The sequence below is a fragment of the Glycine soja genome, chromosome 18, assembly GCF_004193775.1.
Source record: "Glycine soja cultivar W05 chromosome 18, ASM419377v2, whole genome shotgun sequence".
In the NCBI taxonomy this organism is placed as follows: Eukaryota; Viridiplantae; Streptophyta; class Magnoliopsida; order Fabales; family Fabaceae; genus Glycine; species Glycine soja.
In genome coordinates this window covers 44,373,683-44,396,732 of record NC_041019.1, presented here as the reverse complement: position 1 = coordinate 44,396,732, position 23,050 = coordinate 44,373,683, and the positions used below count along the sequence as shown (strand labels likewise).

The window sequence follows — 23,050 nt, the reverse complement described above, 5'->3', positions numbered from 1 at the left end:
ATTACACCAAGAGGCAATCCCACCTCTTGCAATGAACCCCAAAGGACGTTACTCCTTTGTGTCCAGTGATTATAGGAAGAAGCAAATTCCACTTCTTGCAATGAACCCCAAAGGACATTACTCCTTTGTGTCCAGTGATTCAACCAAGTAGACTGTCTCTTGAAACTTTTACAACCAAGAGTCGGTCTCTTGAAAAGCTTTTTGTAAGAATGGAGGAGAGGAAGAAAATAGAATAGCACAAGCTTTTGCCCAATGAACTTTTCTTGACAAAGCAAGTGTTGAACAAAAACTCTTAGAAAGATGTTGAGAAATTGGTTGTTTTTAAAATTCGTACCATGATCACATATTTGTAGCCATTTGATGGCTCTTGAAGAAGCCATGTTAAAAGTTGTGACTTTTGGCAATTTTTTCAAAACCAGTCACTTTAAAAAGTTGTGACACTTGGCAATTTCTTCAAAACCAGTCACTTTAAAAGTTGTGACTCTTGGCAATTTTTGCAAAACCAGTCACTTTAAAAGTTGTGACTCAAGGCAATTTCTTCAAAATCAGTCAATGGTAATCGATTACCATAATGGTGTAATCAATTACACAGTTTATTTTTATCAAAAGTTGTGACTCTTCATGTTGAGGTTTGAAATCCAACGTTCAAAAACCACTAGTAATCGATTACAAATATTGTGTAATCGATTACACTATTTTGAAAATATTTTTGAACGTTACATGCTCATGGTAATCGATTACTACTTTGTAAATCAGTTATAAAATGTTTTGGGCCTCTGGTAATCGATTACTACCTTATGGTAATCGATTACCAGAGAGTAAAAACTCTGGTAAAAGATATTTCTTGAAAAATTCTCTTGGGCAATTTTGTGTTGTTCAATTTTTCTTTAAAAAATTCTTTTTAACTTACCTTGATGCTTTTCTTGAGGTTCTTGCATATCTTGAGTCTTCTCTTGATTCTTCACTTGAATCTTCTTGATTCTTTAATCTTGTTTGAATGGATCTTTAATAATCTTTGGCATCATCAAAATAATCTTGGAAGCTTTGCTTCTACAATCTCCCCCTTTTTGATGATGACAAATCCTGAAATCAAGAGAATATATGCAATATTTGATCTATCGTTCACTCATCTCTTTCTTTTTGAATTTGTACTTAATTTAAAACTTAGTAAATAATTTTATGTCTTGATTTCTAAAATACCCATTTTCTCTCCCCCTTTGGCAACATCAAAAAGCCAAAGTGCGTGGAAAAGTAAAATCATACACAAGACATAACTAAATCATATCCATAAATACCTGTCATAGTCATATACCAATAAGGTAACGAAGTTTAAACACATAACACAAACAACTAAGTGCAAATAAGTAAATATAATAACCAACTTTTGAAAACATAAAATTAACATAAAGTCATAAGACATAGCCAAATACACGGCTTAAAATAAAATATAATAATAATCTAATTCTATCTAAGTAGATGGTGGAAGGTCGAAGCACTAACGAATGAAACTCATATCCTCCTCAAGCTGAGTGATGCGTGTATCCATTCCTGCAAAACTATGCATCAATGGCATCAATACGGCTATCCAAGGAGTCAAAACGCTCACCGACGAAGGTGTGGAGACCATCCAACTTGTCTAGAACATTTTGCATAAGGGATGAAGAGTTATCCCTCTGAGGAGGAGGAGGAGGAGAAGGAGAGCGATCATCTGCTGCCTATGGCTGAGCGTCCTTCTTCACCCAAGAACCATCCCTCTCTTTGTGGTATCCAAAGGAGGAAACCACACCAACACTGATAGAAAAAGATCTCTTGACTCGAACAAAGGGTTCAGAGTCAAGAGGAACATTAAAATGATGCAAAAATAGAGTGATCAAATGGGGATAAGGAAGAGGAGCATTTGATCACAATGCCTTATGCATGCGATATCTGACAAGGTGGGCCCAGTCGATCTGATGACCGGTTAAGAAAACCCACATAACTATCAGGTCTTCCTCAGAGACTTGTGCAAGGTTAGATGATCGGGGAAGGAGGATTTGCATAATCAAGTAGTGCATAATGCGGCACTTGAAGACCAATGATCTGGCAAGTAATCAACTGGTCATATCTGCCTGGTTGGTGCAAACCATCCGGCGGGCATCATGACTAGAAAAATTGAATTTCCAATCATCATCAATGGTGCCCTCAAAGGGTACACCTTCACTAGATAACTGAGTTAATTCAAAGAACAGAGACTCATCAATGATAATCTTTATGTCATACACTTCAGAAATTAGAGTACCATTTTGAATTTCTAAGTTTGAATAAAAGACTCTAACTAAATCAGGATAATAAGGAAGTTTTATAGTCATAAACTGGATTAACCCGGAGTTCTGAAATGCTTGAAAACAATCAAACATTTCATCATCAAAGAACTCCAAGTCTAGTAACTTAGGGTATATAATAGAACGAGAAGCGAAAAGAGAATTGTACCAGATACATTGTTCTTATGAGGAAAACAACGTAGAAGATGATATAGAAGGAGGGTGTTGGCTGTGCTCCGAAGGCTCCGTGGCGTCAAGTTCCGGTGGCCGCGGTAGAGGTTGAAGCCCCTTTTTGCTTCTTTGATGATTCTGCCATTGTAGGAGTTTTTTGAGGATTTTAATCGGTAGAGATGAAAGAGAATTTAAAATGATTTGGTTAAGAAATGAAGGAGTTGTGTGATTTTGAAGTTTTTAGAGAAAGGGATGCGTCGCGGAGGAGAAAACGCGAAGGCTGCGTTTTTGTCATTTCATATTTATAGGAGAAGACGCATTGTAATCGATTATACAGTTCTTGTAATCGATTACTCATAGTGGTAATCAATTACTAGAGAATTAAAACTTAATTCTAAGTAACAAAAAAATAGTTATGAATTACATGGTAACTCATTACTTATTTCAATTATTTTAGCATATCAATATAATTTTAACAAAATCCAATCATGTCAAATCAACTTTAAAAAAATTCAATCAATCATGTATATTCAAATTTTTAAACCAAATATAGTTAATTAATCATAGTAAATTTTAACATAATCAAACAATTTTGGAATTATCTTCAATTAGCTACAATAATAAAACTTAACTGAATGCAATAATCAAACCTTGAGATAGTTCAAATGTTACCTCTTTTGAGATATTTCTGATAATGTTATCAAGAAGATGTTTTTAGGAGACATTCTACTCTTTTGCTTTAGTCTTTGATTTCTTGAGAATCATCTTCTTCATCATCCGAGTTCTCGTCGTCACTATCTTCTTGGATGGAGGATGAGACTTGAGTGCTATTCTCCTTTTTCTTTTGTCGCTTTCTTCATTTTGATTGAGTCTTTGCAATTCCATTTCATGTTCCTGCAACTTTCCAAATAATGTGGCAAGAGACATAGTAGATAGATTTTTAGATTCAGTAATGGCAGTTACCTTTGGCTACCCTTCTTTACTTAGGCATCTTAGTACTTTATTTATTAAATCCTCATTTGGAAATGTTTTTCCTAGTGATGCAGGATGATTAACTATGTGAGTGAATATTTTGTGCATATCTTGTATGTTTTCATTTGTTTTCATCCTAAATAGTTCATATTTATGGGTTAGAGTATTAATCCTAGATCTCTTAACATCAGTTGTGCCCTCATGTGTGAGTTGAAGTGTGTCCCACATCTCCTTGACATTTGAACAGTTTGAGACTCTAAAATATTCATCTATTCCTAGGGCAAAAGTAATGATGCTTTTGGCTTTAAGATTATATTGAACACTTCTTCTATCTTCTTCGGACCATTGATCTCTAGGTTTTTCTATTGTTGTGCTTCCATCTTCTATGGTAGGTACATAAGGTCCTATTTCTATGGCTTCCCAAATGTTTAAATCTATTGCTTTAATGAAGATTTGCATACGGGTTTTCCAGTAGTGGTAACCCTCTCCATTGAAGATAGGAGGCCTATTGATGGAATTTCCTTCCAGGAATAAGAAATTTGCTGAGGCCATATTTCTTGAAGTTGCTAACTTTCTACAAGAAACCTGCTCTAATACCACTTGTTGGCCAAGTGGCCTAAGAAATTTTAAGAATGGGGGGTTGAATTAATATTTCATTGACTATTCCTAATTGAAAATTTTCCTTTCTTAGATATTCCCTAGATTCAATTATTTCTTTAATTATAAGTTACTCGAATAATAAATAAGGAGAAGTAACTTTAAAGAAATATCAACACAACAGAAAGTAAAAGAGATTAAGGGAAGAGAGAATGCAAAACCGGATTTATACAGGTTCGGCCATAACCCGTGCCTACGTCCAGTCCTCGAGAAAATTCCACTTAAGTGTTTCCCCTAACCTTGTAAAATCCCTTTACAAGCAATGAACCACAAAGGACTTCCCTCCTTTGTGTTCAGTGTTTACACCAAGAGGCAATCCCACCTCTTGCAATGAACCCCAAAGGACCTTCCTCCTTTGTGTTCAGTGATTACACCAAGAGGCAATCCCACCTCTTGCAATGAACCCCAAAGGACGTTACTCCTTTGTGTCCAGTGATTACACCAAGAAGCAAATTCCACTTCTTGGAATGAACCCCAAAGGACGTTACTCCTTTGTGTCCAGTGATTCAATTAAGTAAACCATCTGTTGAAAACTTTTACAACCAAGAGTCGGTCTCTTGAAAAGCTTTTTGTAAGAATGAAGGAGAGGAAGAAAATAGAATAGCACAAGTTTTTGCCCAATGAATTTTTCTTGACAAAGCAAGTATTGAATAAAAACTCTTAGAAAGATATTGAGAAATTGGTTGTTTTTAAAATTCATGTCATGATCACATATTTATAGCCATTTGATGGCTCTTGAGGAAGCCATGTTAAAAGTTGTGACTTTTGGCAATTTTTTCAAAATCAGTCACTTTAAAAAGTTGTGACTCTTGGCAATTTCTTCAAAACCAGTTACTTTAAAAGTTGTGACTCTTGGCAATTTTTGCAAAACCAGTCACTTTAAAAGTTGTGACTCTTGGTAATTTCTTTAAAATCAGTCATTGATAATCGATTACCATAATGGTGTAATCGATTAGGCAGTTTATTTTATCAAAAGTTGTGACTCTTCATGTTGAGGTTTGAAATCCAACGTTCAAAAACCACTGGTAATCGATTACAAATATTGTGTAGTCGATTACACTATTTTGAAAATATTTTTGAACGTTACAAGACAATGGTAATCGATTACATGCCCATGGTAATCGATTACTACTTTGTAAATCAGTTATAAAATGTTTTGGGCTTCAGGTAATCGATTACTACCTTATGGTAATCGATTACCAAAGAGTAAAAACTCTGGTAAAAGATATTTCTTGAAAAATTCTCTTGGACAATTTTGTGCTGTTCAATCTTTTCTTTGAAAAATTCTTTTTAACTTACCTTGATGTTTTTCTTGAGGTTCTTGCATATCTTGAGTCTTCTCTTGATTCTTCACTTGAATCTTCTTAATTCTTTAATCTTGTTTGAATGGATTTTTAATAATATTTGGCATCATCAAAATAATATTGGAAGCTTTGCTTCTACAAGAGGAGGTGGAAGAGAAGGAATAAAAACATCAACAACAGTGGAAGCAGGAGCCTCGACGACCGCTGGAGCTGGAGGCACTTCTTGCAAACTTGAAAGGTGACCCAAACTAGGCATTAACCCAGTAGGTTGCCTCAGGGCTCGAATGCTCAAGGGGGCCCTCTACTTTTTACGACCCAACACCCCAGCACTGTCATCTTGCTTCCTCTTAGCCAAAGCCAAGAAAAAGGCATTGAGGGTGACCTCAGGAACACCAGCAATAGGGCCAACCTGACTAGCAGGGGGGACAATGGACGATGGCGTAGTCCTACTAGCAGGTCCAACCTACTTCACAAGGGCCCTCCAAGCGAAGTCAACCATAATTCCTGCAAAATAAGCAACAACAATGCAACAAATACTAATTCGTCACAATGCAATTCAAACACAAAGAAGGAAGAGAAAACAAGTTAAACATTTATCGTCCAAGGCAGCGAGAGGATCACTCGCCAAGGGAAGAGACAAAATGGCTCGTGTGTCCAACGAGGCTGGCAACTGTTCCAAAATAGCTATGTTGACCCTCTCCACAAGGGTCAACAAATCCTTGCCAAATCTGAACCATGTGGGGTCAGACTGCTAGTAGAACGGGAAGCGAGGCTCCTCTACCCTGTTAAACATAAGTGGTAAACCATCAACCACGACATCAGTGGCTAAGACCTTGAAGAAATTGTCCTTGAAGCGGCAAAAGACGTTTGAGTCGAACTCAAACAGCTTCTTGGGCATGTTGTTCAAAGAGACCCAACCAATCTTGCCAGTCAGCTTCACTTGGAATAAAAACAAGAAGATCGACACATTAGGCCGAATGTTGAAGAAGGGGCACAAAATCTCAAAGGCCGTCACCGTGGCCCAACTGTTCGAGTGAAGTTGGGAAGGGGCCACATTCAAGTGCTCAAGAAGAGCACACTGGAAAACGGTCAAGGGGAGGATGAGACACAAGACCTTAAGCAAACATATGTACATGAAGAAGAAAGGTGAACTACCCAATGCAACCCTTAAGAAAGGGAAGTCATCACTCGCCCTAGTGTATGCTACCTTGCAGGAGTCCTCAGGATTTCCAGCTTCACCTGGCGTTGGAGAGAAGTGATACTCGCGCAGAGGTGAGGGAAAACTTATACTTCAAAACATTGTCCCTCACTCATTCATAGCAAATAACGGCAGGTGAGGACGATGGTGACCCAGTGTTATGGCTACGTCGCACGCGGGGAAATGCCCTAACATCCCCATTACTTCTCCTTACTCCCCCAAAAGCCGAATGGGGAGAATCACCAAGACCGGGACAGGCTCCCTGGCCAGGGAAGTGGTGGAAGGTCGCACCTTCTCACAGAGGTAAGAGGTGCCTCCACCAATACGGGGTGAAGCCCTCAACCTCTCCAAGGAAGAGAATTCATTGTTGAGGCACCACAACAAGTATCCTCCGAGGAAGAACTGCAAATGGAGATAACCTCCTGGTCCATCAAGGGTTTCTGAATCGAACCCTCGGAATCACTATCACCCATGTTGATGGCAGAATCAGATAGAAATGAAGACATTGCCAAGGAAAGAATACATTGAAGATTTAAGAAGATGAACAAAGAAGAAAGGGAATTTCAAGAAGCAAACACGAAAGCAAAGTAATTTTGAGGAAAAAGACAAAAACTCGAAGTAACGGTAGTGACGAATCAAACGTCTACTCCATTTAAAGAGGAGACAGGCTCTCCAATAACTGGCAGGAGCTAAAGTGTTACCCCAATTTTTCGAACCACGACGCAGCCCCAGTCACTCAAGCATCATGTCTCCAGTACGTGGCCACTCCACGAGTGACATGTATGTAAGAGTACTATGTGTGCACCGTACACACATGCAACAATGGACAAAATGTAACGTTTGTCTTCAATGCACTCTCCAACGGTCAGAAAAAGGCAAAGTTATCAAAAACAGAAATTTCCCTCACCTAACACATCAGAGCTCGCTTGCAAAATCAAAAGCATGTCCACCCCGAACAACTTGATAGAAACAACCTGGACAACACTTGTCTAGGCTGGGGGCTTGACAGACTTGCAATTTTGACACCTGTCGAGTTTACCACTCTTGAAACCGAACAACACATGTCCATGCTTGGGTCTCGGCATACTCGTCACCCTTCTACTTGTCAAGACTACCACCCCCGACATTAGAAAATCTCATTTAACACTAGAGAACCTCTTTTGCCCGCAAGCCAGCTCAGAGCTTAGGGGATTTTCAGGGTCCACAACATACACATGGCATCTTACATGGAACTTCAAGACACATGTCAGCCATCCTTGTCAACTAGCACAAGAGCACACCCAGCCTTTAGCAGTTGGGCTTTCCAACCGATAGGTTATCTCTAACCTCTAATTATTTGAATATAATATCATCCCTTTATCTCTTGGCAAGTATTCAATTATCTACAAAGCCACACATTATCTATAAGTAACAATTATTTACTAGCTTTTATCTCTAACCTATATATTGTCTATGACTTTATCTATAAGCTGCTTATTATTATCTACAAGCCGGTAATTACTTGCATGAGTTGTAACAACGCCTACAAACAAAGACCCATAACTCTCATCACTCCTATAAGTACCAGTTTCCCTCATACTCTCTCGACATCTCCAACACACATGCACACCTGCTCACATGCTTGTTTATACATACTCTCTCTTATTCTTCTAACTTATATACTTATTTGAGTGTCGAAGACCCTTGTTTTGCAGGTCCCCCTTCTTGTCCTCCTAACAAAGGTCACTTTCAATTCGACATGTAAATCTAGGAGCCCACCTTAGCCACGTCCATCCTGACGTGTGCTAGCTTTGAATTTTTGTAAGTACAACAAGTAACTATGAGTAAGAAAGAATTTGGAGAGTGAAGGGAAAGCAGATACAAAAACACTATTGTTGTGTATGGAAAAATTAGGATAATATAATTGTACAAAAACAAGGTTGATAAATGTTGAAAATGTTCTTAGAAGATTTCTAATTTGTGAAGTCTATTGGGAGTGTTATGTCACAGCTTAGACATATACATGTTTGACCTCATTTCAAACCTTAACCATAGTATTATATTTATATGATGTCATATCTTCAAATGCACACATTTATTTCCTACTTTTGTCTTAAATCCTACAAACTTCACTTATAGTGTGCCATAGATTTTATCTAATTCAAATTGAGTTCAAACCTATTTTTAAAATTTTAAACTTTAAATGAATAACAACATTATCATATGACACAAAATTAACATCTTGTTCAGACTAGTACCAAGAACCATAGAACACTAATTGAATAGTGTTATTAATCACATAAATAGTTAGAGAGAATACAAGATTATTTGCTATCCCATAGTAGGATTCCTACAATGATGAGTTCTTTGTTCCAATTACATGCATATGTAATAATATGTAACGACTACTAACATACTGCTTTGAATTGTCAACATGACAATTAATATTGAACATGTTCTAAATTCTAACAATGTATAATTGCTAATGGCAGTCATTTACCAACATGATATATTGTTGTGTAAAATTGTTTAGAAGAAGATAGGATAAGGGTCATTGAGTATTAACCTTTTTTAGGATTTGAGAGCAATTATGGCAGACGGTTTTATTGCATGCCTTCTGTAGAGTTTAATTTAGTTATGTTATATATATTATGTGTTTAAACTTGTTTAACTATAGATTAAAAACAATTGTACTAATTACTACTAGAACTCATAATAACAATCTCTTACTATATGCAAGTGTAAATTTATTTATTTAATTAAATAGTATTTATTGCATAGAAAAAAGAACAAATGGCTATAAGGTATATCAATAATACTACTAGCAAAATTATTTAGAAAAGCGATATAGGTCACAATCACAATTATTTAGAAAGTCCTGTGTAGTGTGTGTGTGTGTCCCAGATGCAATCCCAAGGACTCGTACCGCCTTCTGAGCCTGAGGTTGGTCCTTCTGCTGCCCGTGTCAACACAAAGAAAATTTGTGTTGATCTCTCGGGACAGGACCCAGACACGCACTACTACAAAAAAAGACCTTTCACGACGGTTGTAGAATACATTCAAAGACGGTTTTAAACCGTCTTTAAAGTCAACATCATTGAAACTCAAGACTTTTAACGATGGTTTCATAAAAAACCGTCTTTGAAGATCTGAAGCTCATTTCTCCAAGATTAAAATCTCCTATGTTTTCCTTTAATTCTACTATTCATACTAATAATTTTGATACCTGGCATAGAAGGCTAGGTCATTGTTCAAATAAAATTGTCAAATATGTCTTGAATCTTTGTTGTATTCCATGTTCTGAAAAAAATAAATCAGTGTGCCAAGCATGTTGTCTTGGCAAAGTGCATAAATTATCATTTCTAGTTTTTGATTCCATTTATCACTATCCCCTTAATTTGATTTACACTGATATATGGGGTCCCTCTCCCATACCTTCAAAAGAAGGCTATAGATACTATATTTTGTTTATGGATGCTCATAGAAAATTCACTTGGCTGTATTTTTTACAAAACAGGTCAGAAGTTCCATCAGTCTTCATCCAATTCAAAACAATGGTAGAGTTAAAACTCAATACCAAGATCAAAGCTCTGCAAACTGATGGTGCCAAGGAGTACCTTGCGTTGACTAAGTACCTTGCAGATCATGGAATACAACACTGCATCTCATGTCCTCATACACATGAGCAGAATGGTGCCCCAGAAAGGAAACATCGCCATTTGACTGAAACGGGTCTCACCTTGCTAGCTGCTTCCTCCCTTCCTTCAAAATTCTAGGTAGAAGAATTTAGCACTGCCACCTTCATCATCAATCACATACCCTCTCCGGTGATCAACTACAAGTCCCCCTTTGAGGTTCTTTTTCACAAAACCCTTGACTACTCCATTTTCAAACCGTTTGGGTGTCTTTGCTATCCTTATTTATGACCCTACACCAAAACCAAACTTGATTTTCGATCCACTCCCTGCATATTCCTTGGCTACAACACTAAATACAAAGGCTATAAATGTATCACTAACTCTGGAAAGGAGTACACTGTCAGGCACATCATATTTGATGAAACCCAATATCCTCTTATAACAAACCCATCCTTTTTTGCTCAAAATATGTCTGTTCCCTCCACTCTCTCTACTTTCCCTCCCTCTATACCAAAAATAATACTATCATTCCTCCTAATCAAACACCAGTTGAAATCACAACTTCCTTAACTAATCCTATTCCCACTTCACCTACTATTCCTGACCCTATCAACTTTGTCCCTGAACAACCTCCTCACCCTACTCCTACAACCAATGCTCACCCTATGACTACTCGAGCTAAATCTGGTGTCTTTAAACCCAAAGCTTTACTGACAGAGATCACTCCCAGATGTACCAAGGATGTTATGCAAGATCCTCAATGGTTAGCTTTGATGAAGGATGAATACATGGCTCTCATGCAGAATAAAAACATGGGATCTTGTCCCTTTGCTTCCTCATAGGATGGCTATTGGTTCTAAATGGATATATAGGTTGAAATACAATGTTGATGGCTCTATAGCCAAATATAAAGATAGACTGGTGGCTCAGGGGTATTCTCAATGACCAGGCCTTGATTATAATGAGACATTCAGTCCTGTTATTAAACTAGTAACCATTCGAACGGTCTTGAGCATTGGTGTCACCAGAAAATGGGATATACGATAAGTGGACATTAACAATGCTTTCCTAAAGGGTTCCATTCAAGAAGAAGTATATATGCAGCAACCAAAGGGCTTCGTCTCTGCCAATCCTCATCTTGTTTGTAAATTGAAGAAATTTCTCTATGGGCTTAAGCAGGCACCGAGAGCTTGGTTTTCCAAGTTGGCATCCAGTCTAATTTCCTTTGGTTTTAAGCCAGCTAGGTGTGATACATCTCTTTTTGTGCAGGCTACACCAAAATTCATCATATACATTCTGATATATGTTGATGATATCATAATAACAGACAGCTCAAACTCCGAAATCCAGTCTGTGATTTCCAAACTCCACTCTCTGTATCCTCTCAAATGTTGGATCAAGTGGCCTCGGAATAATTAAGAAGGGGGTGTGAATTAATTATTAATGAACCTTTACTAATTAAAAATTTATCCTTCTTAATGTTACTAGATTCAATTAGGCTTTTACTATAATGTTAAGAAAGTAAAGAACAGAAATAGAAACTTAACCAAAAGTAAAAGCGATAATTAAAGTGCACAGCGGAAATTAAAAAGTGTAAGGAAGAAGAAGACAAACAGAAGAGTTTTATACTGGTTCGGCAACAACCCGTGCCTACATCCAGTCCCTAAGCGACCTGCGGTCCTTGAGATTTTTTTTCAACCTTGTAAAATCCTTTACAAGCAAAGATCCACAAGGGATGTACCTTCCCTTTTTCTCTTTGAACAACCAAGTGGATGTACCCTCCACTTGAACTGATCCACAAGAGATGTACCATCTCTTGTTCTCAGTTACAACAACCCAAGTAGATGTACCCTCTAATTGTACCACAAAGGATGTACCCTCCAATGTGTTAAGACAAAGTTCTCAGGCGGTTAGTCCTTTGAAACTTTGTGAAGGGGAAACAAAAGATATCTCAGGAGGTTAGTCCTTTGAAATCTTTTGTTTATGGGAAAGGGAAGAATCAAAAGAATTCTCAGACTATGTCATTTTGAATTCTTTGACAAGGGAGAAGGGAGACACAAAAGAATTCAGGCGGTTAGTTCTTTGTTCTTTTGGAAAAGGGAGAAGAGAGACACAAAAAGAATTCAGGCGGTTAGTCCTTGGCGAATTCTTTTTGGCAAAGGGAGAAGGGAATGAAAAAGATGAATAACGCACTTTTGTTTTCTGTGAAAGAACAAGGTTTAGAAACCAGAAAACTTTGAAAGCTTTTGACAAAGGAAGAAGAAGAAGTAGAAGTTCAAAAGTTAATTGGAAAAGTTGTAATAATTCTTCTTGAAATGCAAGTCAAGGTCTTGCTTTTATAGACTCTTCATGTCTGGTCAAGAAAACTATTAGAAGAGTTATAACCTTTAGAAAAACTTGAAAACCATTGGAAGAGTTACATCTTTTGATTTTTATTTAAAACTTGTCATTGGTAATCGATTACCAAAACCATGTAATCGATTACACAAAGCTTTTCATGAAAGGATATGACTCTTCACAATTGATTTTGAATTCCAACATTCAGATGCACTGGTAATCGATTACCAATATCTAGTAATCGATTACACCATTTTGAAATCAATTGGAACGTTGCAAATTCAGTTGAAAACTTTTGAAATCAAACTTTGCCACTGGTAATCGATTACAGGAAACTGGTAATCGATTACCAGAGAGTAAAAACTCTGGTAACTTAGAAAATTTTGAGAAAACTCTTTTGAAAAACAAAAATGTGCTATGTTTGTTTTTTGAAAAATCTTTTCAATACTTCCCCTGTGAATTCTTCTTGATTTCTTCTCTTGAATCTTGAATTCATCTTCTCTTGAATCTTGAAATCAAACTTCTCTTGATTCTTGAATCTTCTTGATTTCTTCTCATGAAACTTGAAATTAAACTTGATCTTGAACTTGTTGACTCAATCTTGAAATCATTCTTTGGGCTTTTTGTCATCAACTTTGTCATTATCAAAACTACTTGAATCAACTTGATTCATCATCATGAAGCTTGCTTCTACATCAATGACCTTTGTACCTTACACTTTTTCTTAGGCATTGAAGCCAAACACACTACTATTGGTGCTTTTCTCCCCTCTCAGTCCAAATACATAACTAATCTTTTATCCAAAGTCAACATGCAGATCCAACTAGCACCTGGTTCGAAACTGCATATGGATGGTATTGATTCCTTTTCTGATCCAACTTTATACAGATCTATGGTTGGAGCATTGCAATATGCCACCATAACACATCCAGACATAGCTTATGCAGTCAATAAACTATGTCAGTTTATGCATAGCCCTCTTGAAAGTCATTGGAAAGCTACAAAACGTGTTTTGTGATATCTCAATGGTACTATTGATCATGGTTTACCATTTTATCCTTCACGAAATCTTTTTATCACTGGCTATAGTGATTCAAATTGGGCTTGCAACTCCTCTGATATGAGGTCCACCTCAGGATTCTATGTTTATCTGGGAAATAATCTTGTGTCTTGGCTTGCGAAGAAGCAACAATCAGTTTCAAGGTCTAGCACTGAAGCAGAATTCCGAAGCTTAGCAGCTCTAGTTGCCGAAATTAAATGGCTCAAGTCCCTTCTTACCGAATTGCATATCATCCAAATGAAGCCTCATTTATTGTGGTGTGATAATCAAGGTGTTGTAACAATAACAGCTAATCCAGTGTTGCATTCAAAATCAAAACATTTTGAATTGGACCTCTGGTTTGTCTGTGAAAAGTTGGCTGCAAATAGAGAAATAGTTGTCAAGCACATACCCTCACAATTTCAAGTAGTTGATCTTCTAACCAAGGCTCCCTCAAGTAGTACTTTTCTGAGCCTTCGACCCAAACTGAATGTTCATCAATTACCCACAATCAGTTTGTGGGGGGATGTAAAGGATAAAGGAAAATAACTTCCTATAGGTTGTTATAACAAACTCCATCTTTATAGCTAAAGTAGTTACATCTAGCTGTATATAAAGAAGTCTCATCTTCACATCTCAAATGTATGCAAAAAAGAATTTGTGCAAATTTGTGCAATGCAAAATCAAATGCATATTCAGATATCTCCTTTCAAGAAGAACTCTGTGCAAAGTGCTTTTCTTGTGAACTCAAATATGTACAATTTAGAATCATTTCCAGCCATAACAAAATTTATACCAAAATCTTGAGTTAATTAATTAATTAATATCATTAAAACACTTCGTAACAAGCATCCATAAGGCATGTCAAAAGAGTCTCAATCCCTTTGAAACAGAGATGTCATCAATTTCATTCGACCTAAATCCTTTGCCTAATAAACACAATAACAAAACATCACAACCTTAACTATTTTATTTTATTGTATTTAGTGGTACCACTATCACCACCTTGCCTTATCTTTTACACCAACAGCTTCAATCATAAGCACAATTACTTACCTCTTATCACTAATCATCCTAATCGAATTTGATTTGAAAATTCAAATACAATCACTAATTACAGCCCTTGCTCTCTCTCTTTCTCTAATTAATTTTCATAAGTAAAGGTTGAAGAAGAGAAGGCAACTCAAAAACCAAAAACAAAACAAGGGATACAAAAAATTAGAGGAGAATGACCCTCCATGCTGCTCAGAATAGTATCCATTTATAGCTAAGTAAATGCTACTCAGAATTTAATGTGCCAAATTTCTAAAGATGCACTAAAAATCCATAACTCAATATTCCAATTTTGGTTAAGAGGAAATACATTACTAATGTGACATTAATTTTCTAAAAGAATGAAATCCAACATGAGTATCACAACTAATAGTAGAAGTAACCAATGAACTTTCTTCTTTTTATACTAAGAGCTCATAGGCTTGAAAAATTCACTGCTACTCCTATACGTAATTAAAATTTTACAATGACTTGATCAATCTACATTTTAGTTATTTGTGCATTTGTTATCAACTTCATATAAATAATGGAATTATAGAACAATTGAACCTTTTAGAATGACAATTGACCAAACACAATAATTTAGGGATTTATGATTATCTTTCTCTAATGTTGAATGTCCAAAATAGGCCTTGACCTCGGGGCCATCACTAAGTTAGGTCTAGTCTAGGCAATGGCGGATCAAGGACCCAAGGACAGTGGGTGCAAGGGCAATTTATTTTAAAAAAATCTAATAAAAAACTACCATATATATGAAGATAAAGTCAAATGTTAAAATCATAAATTTCAAGCAAGAATTGTCACTGCTTAATCAAGATGCATGTGTCCATGTGAGAAGAAAACAAATTGTGACGACAAGTCGAGAATCAAGCTACTTAGTTGCACAATGTAAAATAGGATCAAAGTATCATAAACGAAAACGAAAGTCGTAGAGGAAAGAAACATGCAAGAAAATAGAGGGAGTGAGAGATGAAACAGGAGAATAAAACATGAGATAAACAACTAACTTTATTGGAGAAAGGATAAAAATAGATTTTCAAATCAATATGTAAATAAAATAATAATAATAAACATATAAGAAAGGTGAGAAAAAGAAATAATGGATTCAACACATAAAAAAATAAGAGGTATAAATAGTAAAATAAAGGGGTGCATTTATTTATCTTCAAATGAAAATAAGTGAAGCAGGGGTGCAAACATATGTAATTAAGGATGCAAAATATAAAATTTTGACACAAATATAAGTGACTTTATTAAAATGAGGAAGTGTGTTTGCCCACCCTCAAATATATATGGGTCTGCTGCCCTAGGTCTAGGGTTCAGATAGGAGTGTCCTAAGGTTTAGGTTGTCATGCATAGTCACATAATGAGTTTGTTGCTCTATAACTCATTGACTTAGTGAAAAATCTCAAGTGCTACTTGACGACAACTAGACATAAGTTAAGTGACCTGAATTAAGATAAAATATTAGTTCAATCTTTTTATCCCTTAAACTTTTTAATTACTTGTTTTTATTATTTGTGCATAAATTATGTTAGAGTTTTGGGGATTTAACTCAATTCTCTTTATTATTAGAATTATTAAGTTATTGAAGTCACTTGATTAACACAAGTTGGTCTCAATTAGCCGGACTAGACAAATCATGAACATCGCTACTCGTTACTTATAGTATTTTTTTTCCTATCCTTGCATATTTTTTAAGCTGTGGTATACGGGAAAAATCAGATCAAGAAATGGGGTAGGGATTATTGTGGACAAGGAGTGGAAGAAGGATGTCGTGGATGTAAGAAGAGTAGGAGATCGTATCATAGTCTTAAAATTGGTAGTGGGACAGGACACCTTTAATGTTATTAGTGGGTACGCACCTCAGGTTGGGTTAGCAAAACACTTTAAGGTAAAATTTTGGGAAGATCTAGAAGGGGTACTTCAGGATATACCCCAAGGAGAGAAAGTTTTCCTAGGAGGGGATCTCAATGGACATGTAGGTAGCGTGGCTAGAGGTTTTGAGGGGGTGCATGGGGGTTTTGGCCTAGGAGAGATGAATGGGGAGGGTAAATCCATCTTGGAGTTTTCGGAGGCTTTGGATCTTTCTATAGCCAATACATGGTTTAAGAAAAGAGAGGAACATCTTATCACTTACAAAAGTGGAGGGACATGTTCTCAGATAGATTTCTTCCTTATCAGGAAGTCTGATAGGAAATATTGCTTGAACTGTAAAGTTATCCCGGGAGAGAGCTTGACTACCCAACATAGAGTTTTGGTTATGGATGTAAGAATTAGAGATAGGGCAAAGAGAAGAAGTCCTCTGGTAGCACCAAGGATCAAATGGTGGCACTTGAAGGGTGAGAAACAAGGAATCTTCCAACAAAAGATATGGGAGGGCTGGTGTGGACAATCACAAGGAAGTGCAAATGATATGTGGAACAAGATGTCCCAAGAGATTATTAAAGTGGCTAAAGAGACGTTGGGTGAATCTAGAGGTTTTGGACCTAGGGGTAAAGAATCGTGGTGGTGGAATGAAAATGTTCAGAGCAAAGTTAGAGTAAAAAAGGAGTGTTTCAAGGAGTGGTCTAGGTGTAGAAATTCTGAAACTTGGGATAAGTATAAGATAGCTAGAAATGAAACCAAAAAGGCGGTGAGTGAGGCAAGAGCCCAAGCTTTTGACGGACTATACCAAGCTCTAGGAACCAGGGACGGAGAAAGATCTATATATAGGCTTGCTAAGGGTAGAGAGAGGAAGACTAGAGATTTGGATCAAGTAAAGTGTGTTAAGGATGAAGAAGGAAAAGTCTTAGTGCATGAAAAAGATATCAAGGAAAGGTGGAAGGCGTATTTCCACAACTTATTTAATGATGGATATGGATATGACTCTAGCAGTCTAGACACAAGAGAAGAGGACCGGAACTATAAGTACTATCGTCGGATTCAGAAACAGGAAGTAAAGGAAGCGTTGAAAAGAATGAGTAATGGTAAGGCGGTGGGGCCAGACAACATACCTATTGAAGTGTGGAAAACTCTTGGAGATAGAGGTCTTGAGTGGCTCACCGAACTCTTTAACGAAATTATGAGGTCAAAACGCATGCCGGAGGAATGGAGGAGAAGCACGTTAGTGCCAATCTATAAGAACAAGGGGGATATACAAAATTGTGCAAATTATAGGGGAATCAAGCTCATGAGTCATACCATGAAATTATGGGAAAGAGTGATCGAACGGAGATTAAGAAAGGAGACTCAAGTTACTGAGAATCAATTTGGTTTCATGCCGGGAAGGTCGACCATGGAAGCGATTTATTTATTGCGGCAGGTGATGGAGCAATATCGCATGGCCCAACAAGACTTGCACTTGATTTTTATTGACTTGGAGAAAGCGTATGATAGAGTGCCTAGAGAGATTTTGTGGAAAGCTTTAGAGAAGAAAGGGGTTAGGGTTGCATATATTCGAGCTATCCAAGATATGTATGATAGGGTATCGACTAGTGTTAGGACACAGGGTGGAGAGTCAGACGATTTTCCCATCACAATTGGTTTACATCAAGGGTCAACCCTTAGCCCCTACCTTTTTACCTTAATTCTGGATGTCCTCACGGAACAAATCCAAGAGATAGCGCCGAGATGCATGCTTTTTGCAGATGACATAGTCCTCCTTGGAGAGTCGAGGGAGGAGTTGAATGAGAGGTTGGAAACTTGGAGACGAGCTCTAGAAACACATGGCTTTCGCCTAAGCAGAAGCAAATCGGAGTATATGGAATGTAAGTTCAACAAAAGAAGGAGGGTTTCTAACTCAGAGGTGAAAATAGGAGACCATATTATCCCTCAAGTCACACGGTTTAAATATCTTGGGTCTGTAATACAGGATGATGGGGAAATTGAAGGGGATGTGAATCATCGCATTCAAGCAGGATGGATGAAATGGAGAAAAGCATCGGGGGTGTTATGTGATGCAAAGGTACCGATCAAGCTAAAGGGAAAGTTTTATCGGACTGCGGTAAGACCGGCGATTTTGTACGGAACAGAATGTTGGGCGGTCAAGAGCCAACATGAGAATAAAGTAGGTGTAGCGGAGATGAGGATGTTGCGGTGGATGTGTGGTAAGACTCGACAGGATAAAATTAGAAACGAAGCTATTAGAGAGAGGGTTGGAGTAGCGCCTATTGTAGAGAAGATGGTGGAAAATAGACTTAGGTGGTTTGGGCATGTAGAGAGAAGACCGGTAGACTCTGTAGTGAGGAGAGTAGACCAGATGGAGAGAAGACAAACAATTCGAGGCAGAGGAAGACCCAAAAAGACTATAAGAGAGGTTATCAAAAAGGATCTCGAAATTAATGGTTTGGATAGAAGTATGGTACTTGATAGAACATTATGGCGGAAGTTGATCCATGTAGCCGACCCCACCTAGTGGGATAAGGCGTTGTTGTTGTTGTTGTTGTTGTTGTTGCATATTAACGCAGACTTATGTGTCAGCTAAGTTGTTGTTATTAAATGTCAGCCTCTATTAATCGACACAAACAATTTAGTGAGACATGATTGTTGCTTAACTAACGGTAAATTCAATTTAAGCAACACCTTTGCATGAGTAACGACTTTTAGCAGTCGTCACTAGCTAATTGCGAATTTCTTGTAGTGTCTTGTTACTGTAGTTTGACCTGTATATTTTTTGAAAGACAAAATCTGACACACTACATTTAACTACTTATATGGTTGGTTGAAAGTTAAATTCAATATGTCTAAAATTTCATAACCAATGGTGCGGTTGGTCAAGTGGTTTGTAAGTTTGTCTTGATAATGAGCACAGGAATACTCTCAAGTGAGTGGTCCTTGATTCGACTCCTGTGGAAAATAACAATTCTTGAAAAGGAGGAGTTGGTAGAAATTGATGCAGAACTATCTCTAAAAGGAGGAAACCCATAAAATAAGTATATAAAAAGTATTTCTAAAATTCCATAGCTATCATCATATCATGCTATAGATTTTACATAAAACAATGATAGATTCATTTGTAGCAAGTTGCCATTTTAGTAACAAGAAAAATGGAAGATAAGAAGATCAGATAATAAATTAAACTATCTGATTAAAGAGACTCTAACACCATACGAACAAACCATGTAATTTAAATACTTAAACCTCTATATAATAAATAAGATGGAATGATCCTATCCAGCTAAAACAAGATTATCTCTGATAAAAGATATTTTTGTCTATAAAGAAAATGGATAAATTTCATCAAAGCACTGGAAAAATAATAAACAAAATACTAATTCTATTTCAGAACTTATGATAGAAATATATCCCCTTATTGCTAATGAAGAGTTTAGTACCACCACAAGTGGACCAAAATGTTTATTTAATTTTTCACTTTTCAAATATATCGTTACATTACCAAAAAAATATCACAGATGACAGCTGCTACTGTGATAAACGGTTAGCTAATTCTTTGATCGAACACATAATTATTGTATTTGCGTACCTAACACAAGCTAATACAATGAGCATATACCTGAATTAACTTTTACCCTCAGGGAAAACATTTTTTTAGCTAGCTTTTCACCGAGACTAAAAGAGCACAACTATAAAATCATATAAACTCTTATTGATCCTCTCAAGGCAGTGTAAAGCAAATGTCTAGTAGAATAATTGAATGAGTAATAATTAATATTTTATGCAAACTATATAACTCAGCTGACATATTAAACAAATGGCAAAACCCCGTAGATGCGTAGCTTCTGTAGTTTTCCAATTTGATTATAAATTTTGTCTCAGCCAATCTGTTGTTGACCACAGTTTCATAACCCACTTTCTTCATTCTTGGTGAATTTTATGTCTTATTGCAATTTCCCCTTCGCTTTGCAAACTAAGATGGAGTTCAATTCCCAAAACCCTAAAAAATCTGAGATAAGATGGAGCCCAGATAATCAAGGTGGTCCTGGACAAGGGAAGTCTTATTCTTGTTACTTTTGCAAGAGAGGGTTCTCAAATGCACAGGCCCTGGGAGGCCACATGAATATCCATAGAAAAGATAGGGCGGCAAAGCTCAAGCAATCTTCTGAGGAAAACTTGCTTTCATTGGATATCTCAATCAAGGCCACAAGTGATCATCCTAATGACCCTTCTGATTTCGAAGAGAAAATTTTGTTTCGGTTGGGTGCTGGTGAAGAGAAGCATCCTAGAAACCATAAATATCCATTCAATTTTTTTCCTCGCAAAGATGATCATCATGATCATGCACCACAAATTCCCCATCTTCCTTCTTTTGTTTTGGGGCAGATGGTTGAGGAGAAGAAAGCTGAATTAGACCTTGAGCTTAGGTTAGGGCTTCATCCTCGGGAGTCAGCAACATTGAACACTAGATCGTTCTTTTGATGAGTAGCGTTTCCAAGTGGAAGATCAGCGAAAAGTGGCTTTTATTTCATACCTAGCTCCTCTTCCACCTTATCTACAATATATATAAAGGTAATATTTGATTATGTTTAAGAATTTAATTTTGATGCAGTATGGATATTGTTTTCACTCACAGTAACCGCATCAAAATTAAATTCTATATATAAATATAAGTCTTGTTATTAGTTCAATAATGGGACGCTATCTTGTGAACTTTTATGTTAATATTGCTTTGTATTTTTCTTCAGTACGTTGTAGCAGATGGGTTTGCATGTGATTTTTTATTTGTCTTTCTTTTTATTCTTTTGGGGTAATTATTGTTGTTATATCTACAGTATATATACTGTTTCTGTAATCATACAGCTGTTATTGCAATATGTTGGTTTCGAATTATGATTCTCCCAAGCAATTTTCGTTTTCTAGCCAGTTTGATATTATATTGCATGTTCCACAACTTAAATTTATGTTATAGCATGAATCATAACACACACCATAACATTAGGTAAAAAATGATGTTGGATCGATACAAAAATGGTTTGAAGGAACGAGAAATTAAGCAACAGAACTCAGATGCATCTAAGCAATTCACTTAAGATGATGTATTTGTAAAAATATACATACACTGATCTAAACATGCAAATAAATTTAAATAGCATATTTAGATCAAACAGCGGAAATTAAAAGGAATTACAAGCGTACCTCCAGCCATTGCAAATCGAACGGGTAGCGGCTCACACACGAACCTGAAAGACAGTTTTGTTCTTCCAGACCCTTACTCACTCTGAATAGATGGTGTCTGAATAGAGAAGTGGGTTTGGTGATACAAAACTGAGAGCACCCCATCCTATTTATAGAGTCTGTCCATCACAGAGCTCTCTCAACTTGTTATCAGAACGTGAGATAGGAAGTTATCAGACGTGAGATAAGAAGTTATCAGTACGTGAGATGATGGGTACGTGATTTGTTACTGAAGGTGGTTGCAAATATATTTTGCAAAGATATGGGATGAATGTGGATGGAAAATGGACCAGATTCAGAAGTAACAAATTTTTCCAAAATAATAAAATATAAAGGAATGTGCAACGTGCACATAACGTGGGCCTCTAACATTCTCCCACTTGGTCCATTTAACTCAACATCAACCATAACAAGAAACATAATATATGAGTCATGGCGATAGGTCCTCTGATGATGAGTAGTATCTTCCATGTACCACAATATATCAAGTCTCTCAACACTAGCTCTCAACTTAATGAATAAACCATATGTTTATTCTATATCTAAACCGAATGATTTTTCTCGAAATAAATAAATATGTGCACAAAACGATATGAGAAAATATCTAACTGAATAAGAGTTTTATTGAAAATAACAAATGTACGTACAATGAAATTACATCATGGAACCAAGTCCCATTCGTACTACATGATCCTTAAAATTCTTTGGTGGCATGCCTTTAGTTAAAGGATCAGCAATCATTAACTCAGTGTTGACGTGTTCAATGACCACTTTCTTTTCTTTAACACGTTCTCTTATGGCTAAGTACTTGATGTCGATGTGCTTACTTCGACTTCCACTTTTGTTATTTTTAGCCATAAACACCGCAGCAAAGTTGTCACAATACAACTTTAATGGCCTAGAAATAGAGTCCACAACTCTAAGGCCAGATATGAAACTCTTCAACCATACACCATGCGAGGTAGCCTCAAAACAAGAAATGAACTCAGCCTCCATAGTGGAAGTAGCAGTCAAGGTTTGTTTGGCACTTCTCCAAGATACAGCTCCACTGGCTAACATAAAAATATAACCAGATGTTGATCTTCTTGAATCAACGCAACCAACAAAGTCTGAGTCGGAGTAGCCAATCACTTCCAGACAATCAGTTTGTCTGTACATGAGCATGTAATCTTTTATTCCTTGAAGATATCTCATCACTTTCTTTGCAGCTTTCCAGTGGTCAATACCTGGATTACTTTGATATCTTCCCAAAACTCCAACAGCGAATGCAATATCAGGTCTAGTGCAAA

General features: G+C 36.8%; 1 protein-coding gene across 1 annotated transcript; it reads left to right on the top strand.

Annotated features, from left to right (window-relative positions):
- The first annotated feature begins 20,331 nt into the window (after positions 1-20,331).
- On the top strand, positions 20,332-21,428 carry LOC114394733. Its single transcript, XM_028356411.1, has one exon. The coding sequence runs from the start codon at positions 20,463-20,465 to the stop codon at positions 21,003-21,005; it is 543 nt and encodes a 180-aa protein (XP_028212212.1). The 5' UTR covers positions 20,332-20,462; the 3' UTR covers positions 21,006-21,428.
- Positions 21,429-23,050: the final 1,622 nt, after the last annotated feature.

What these genes read in the sequence shown, in the direction of transcription:
- LOC114394733 (XM_028356411.1), top strand. Translation starts at nt 20,463, where the DNA reads ATGTCTTATTGCAATTTCCCCTTCGCTTTGCAAACTAAGATGGAGTTC.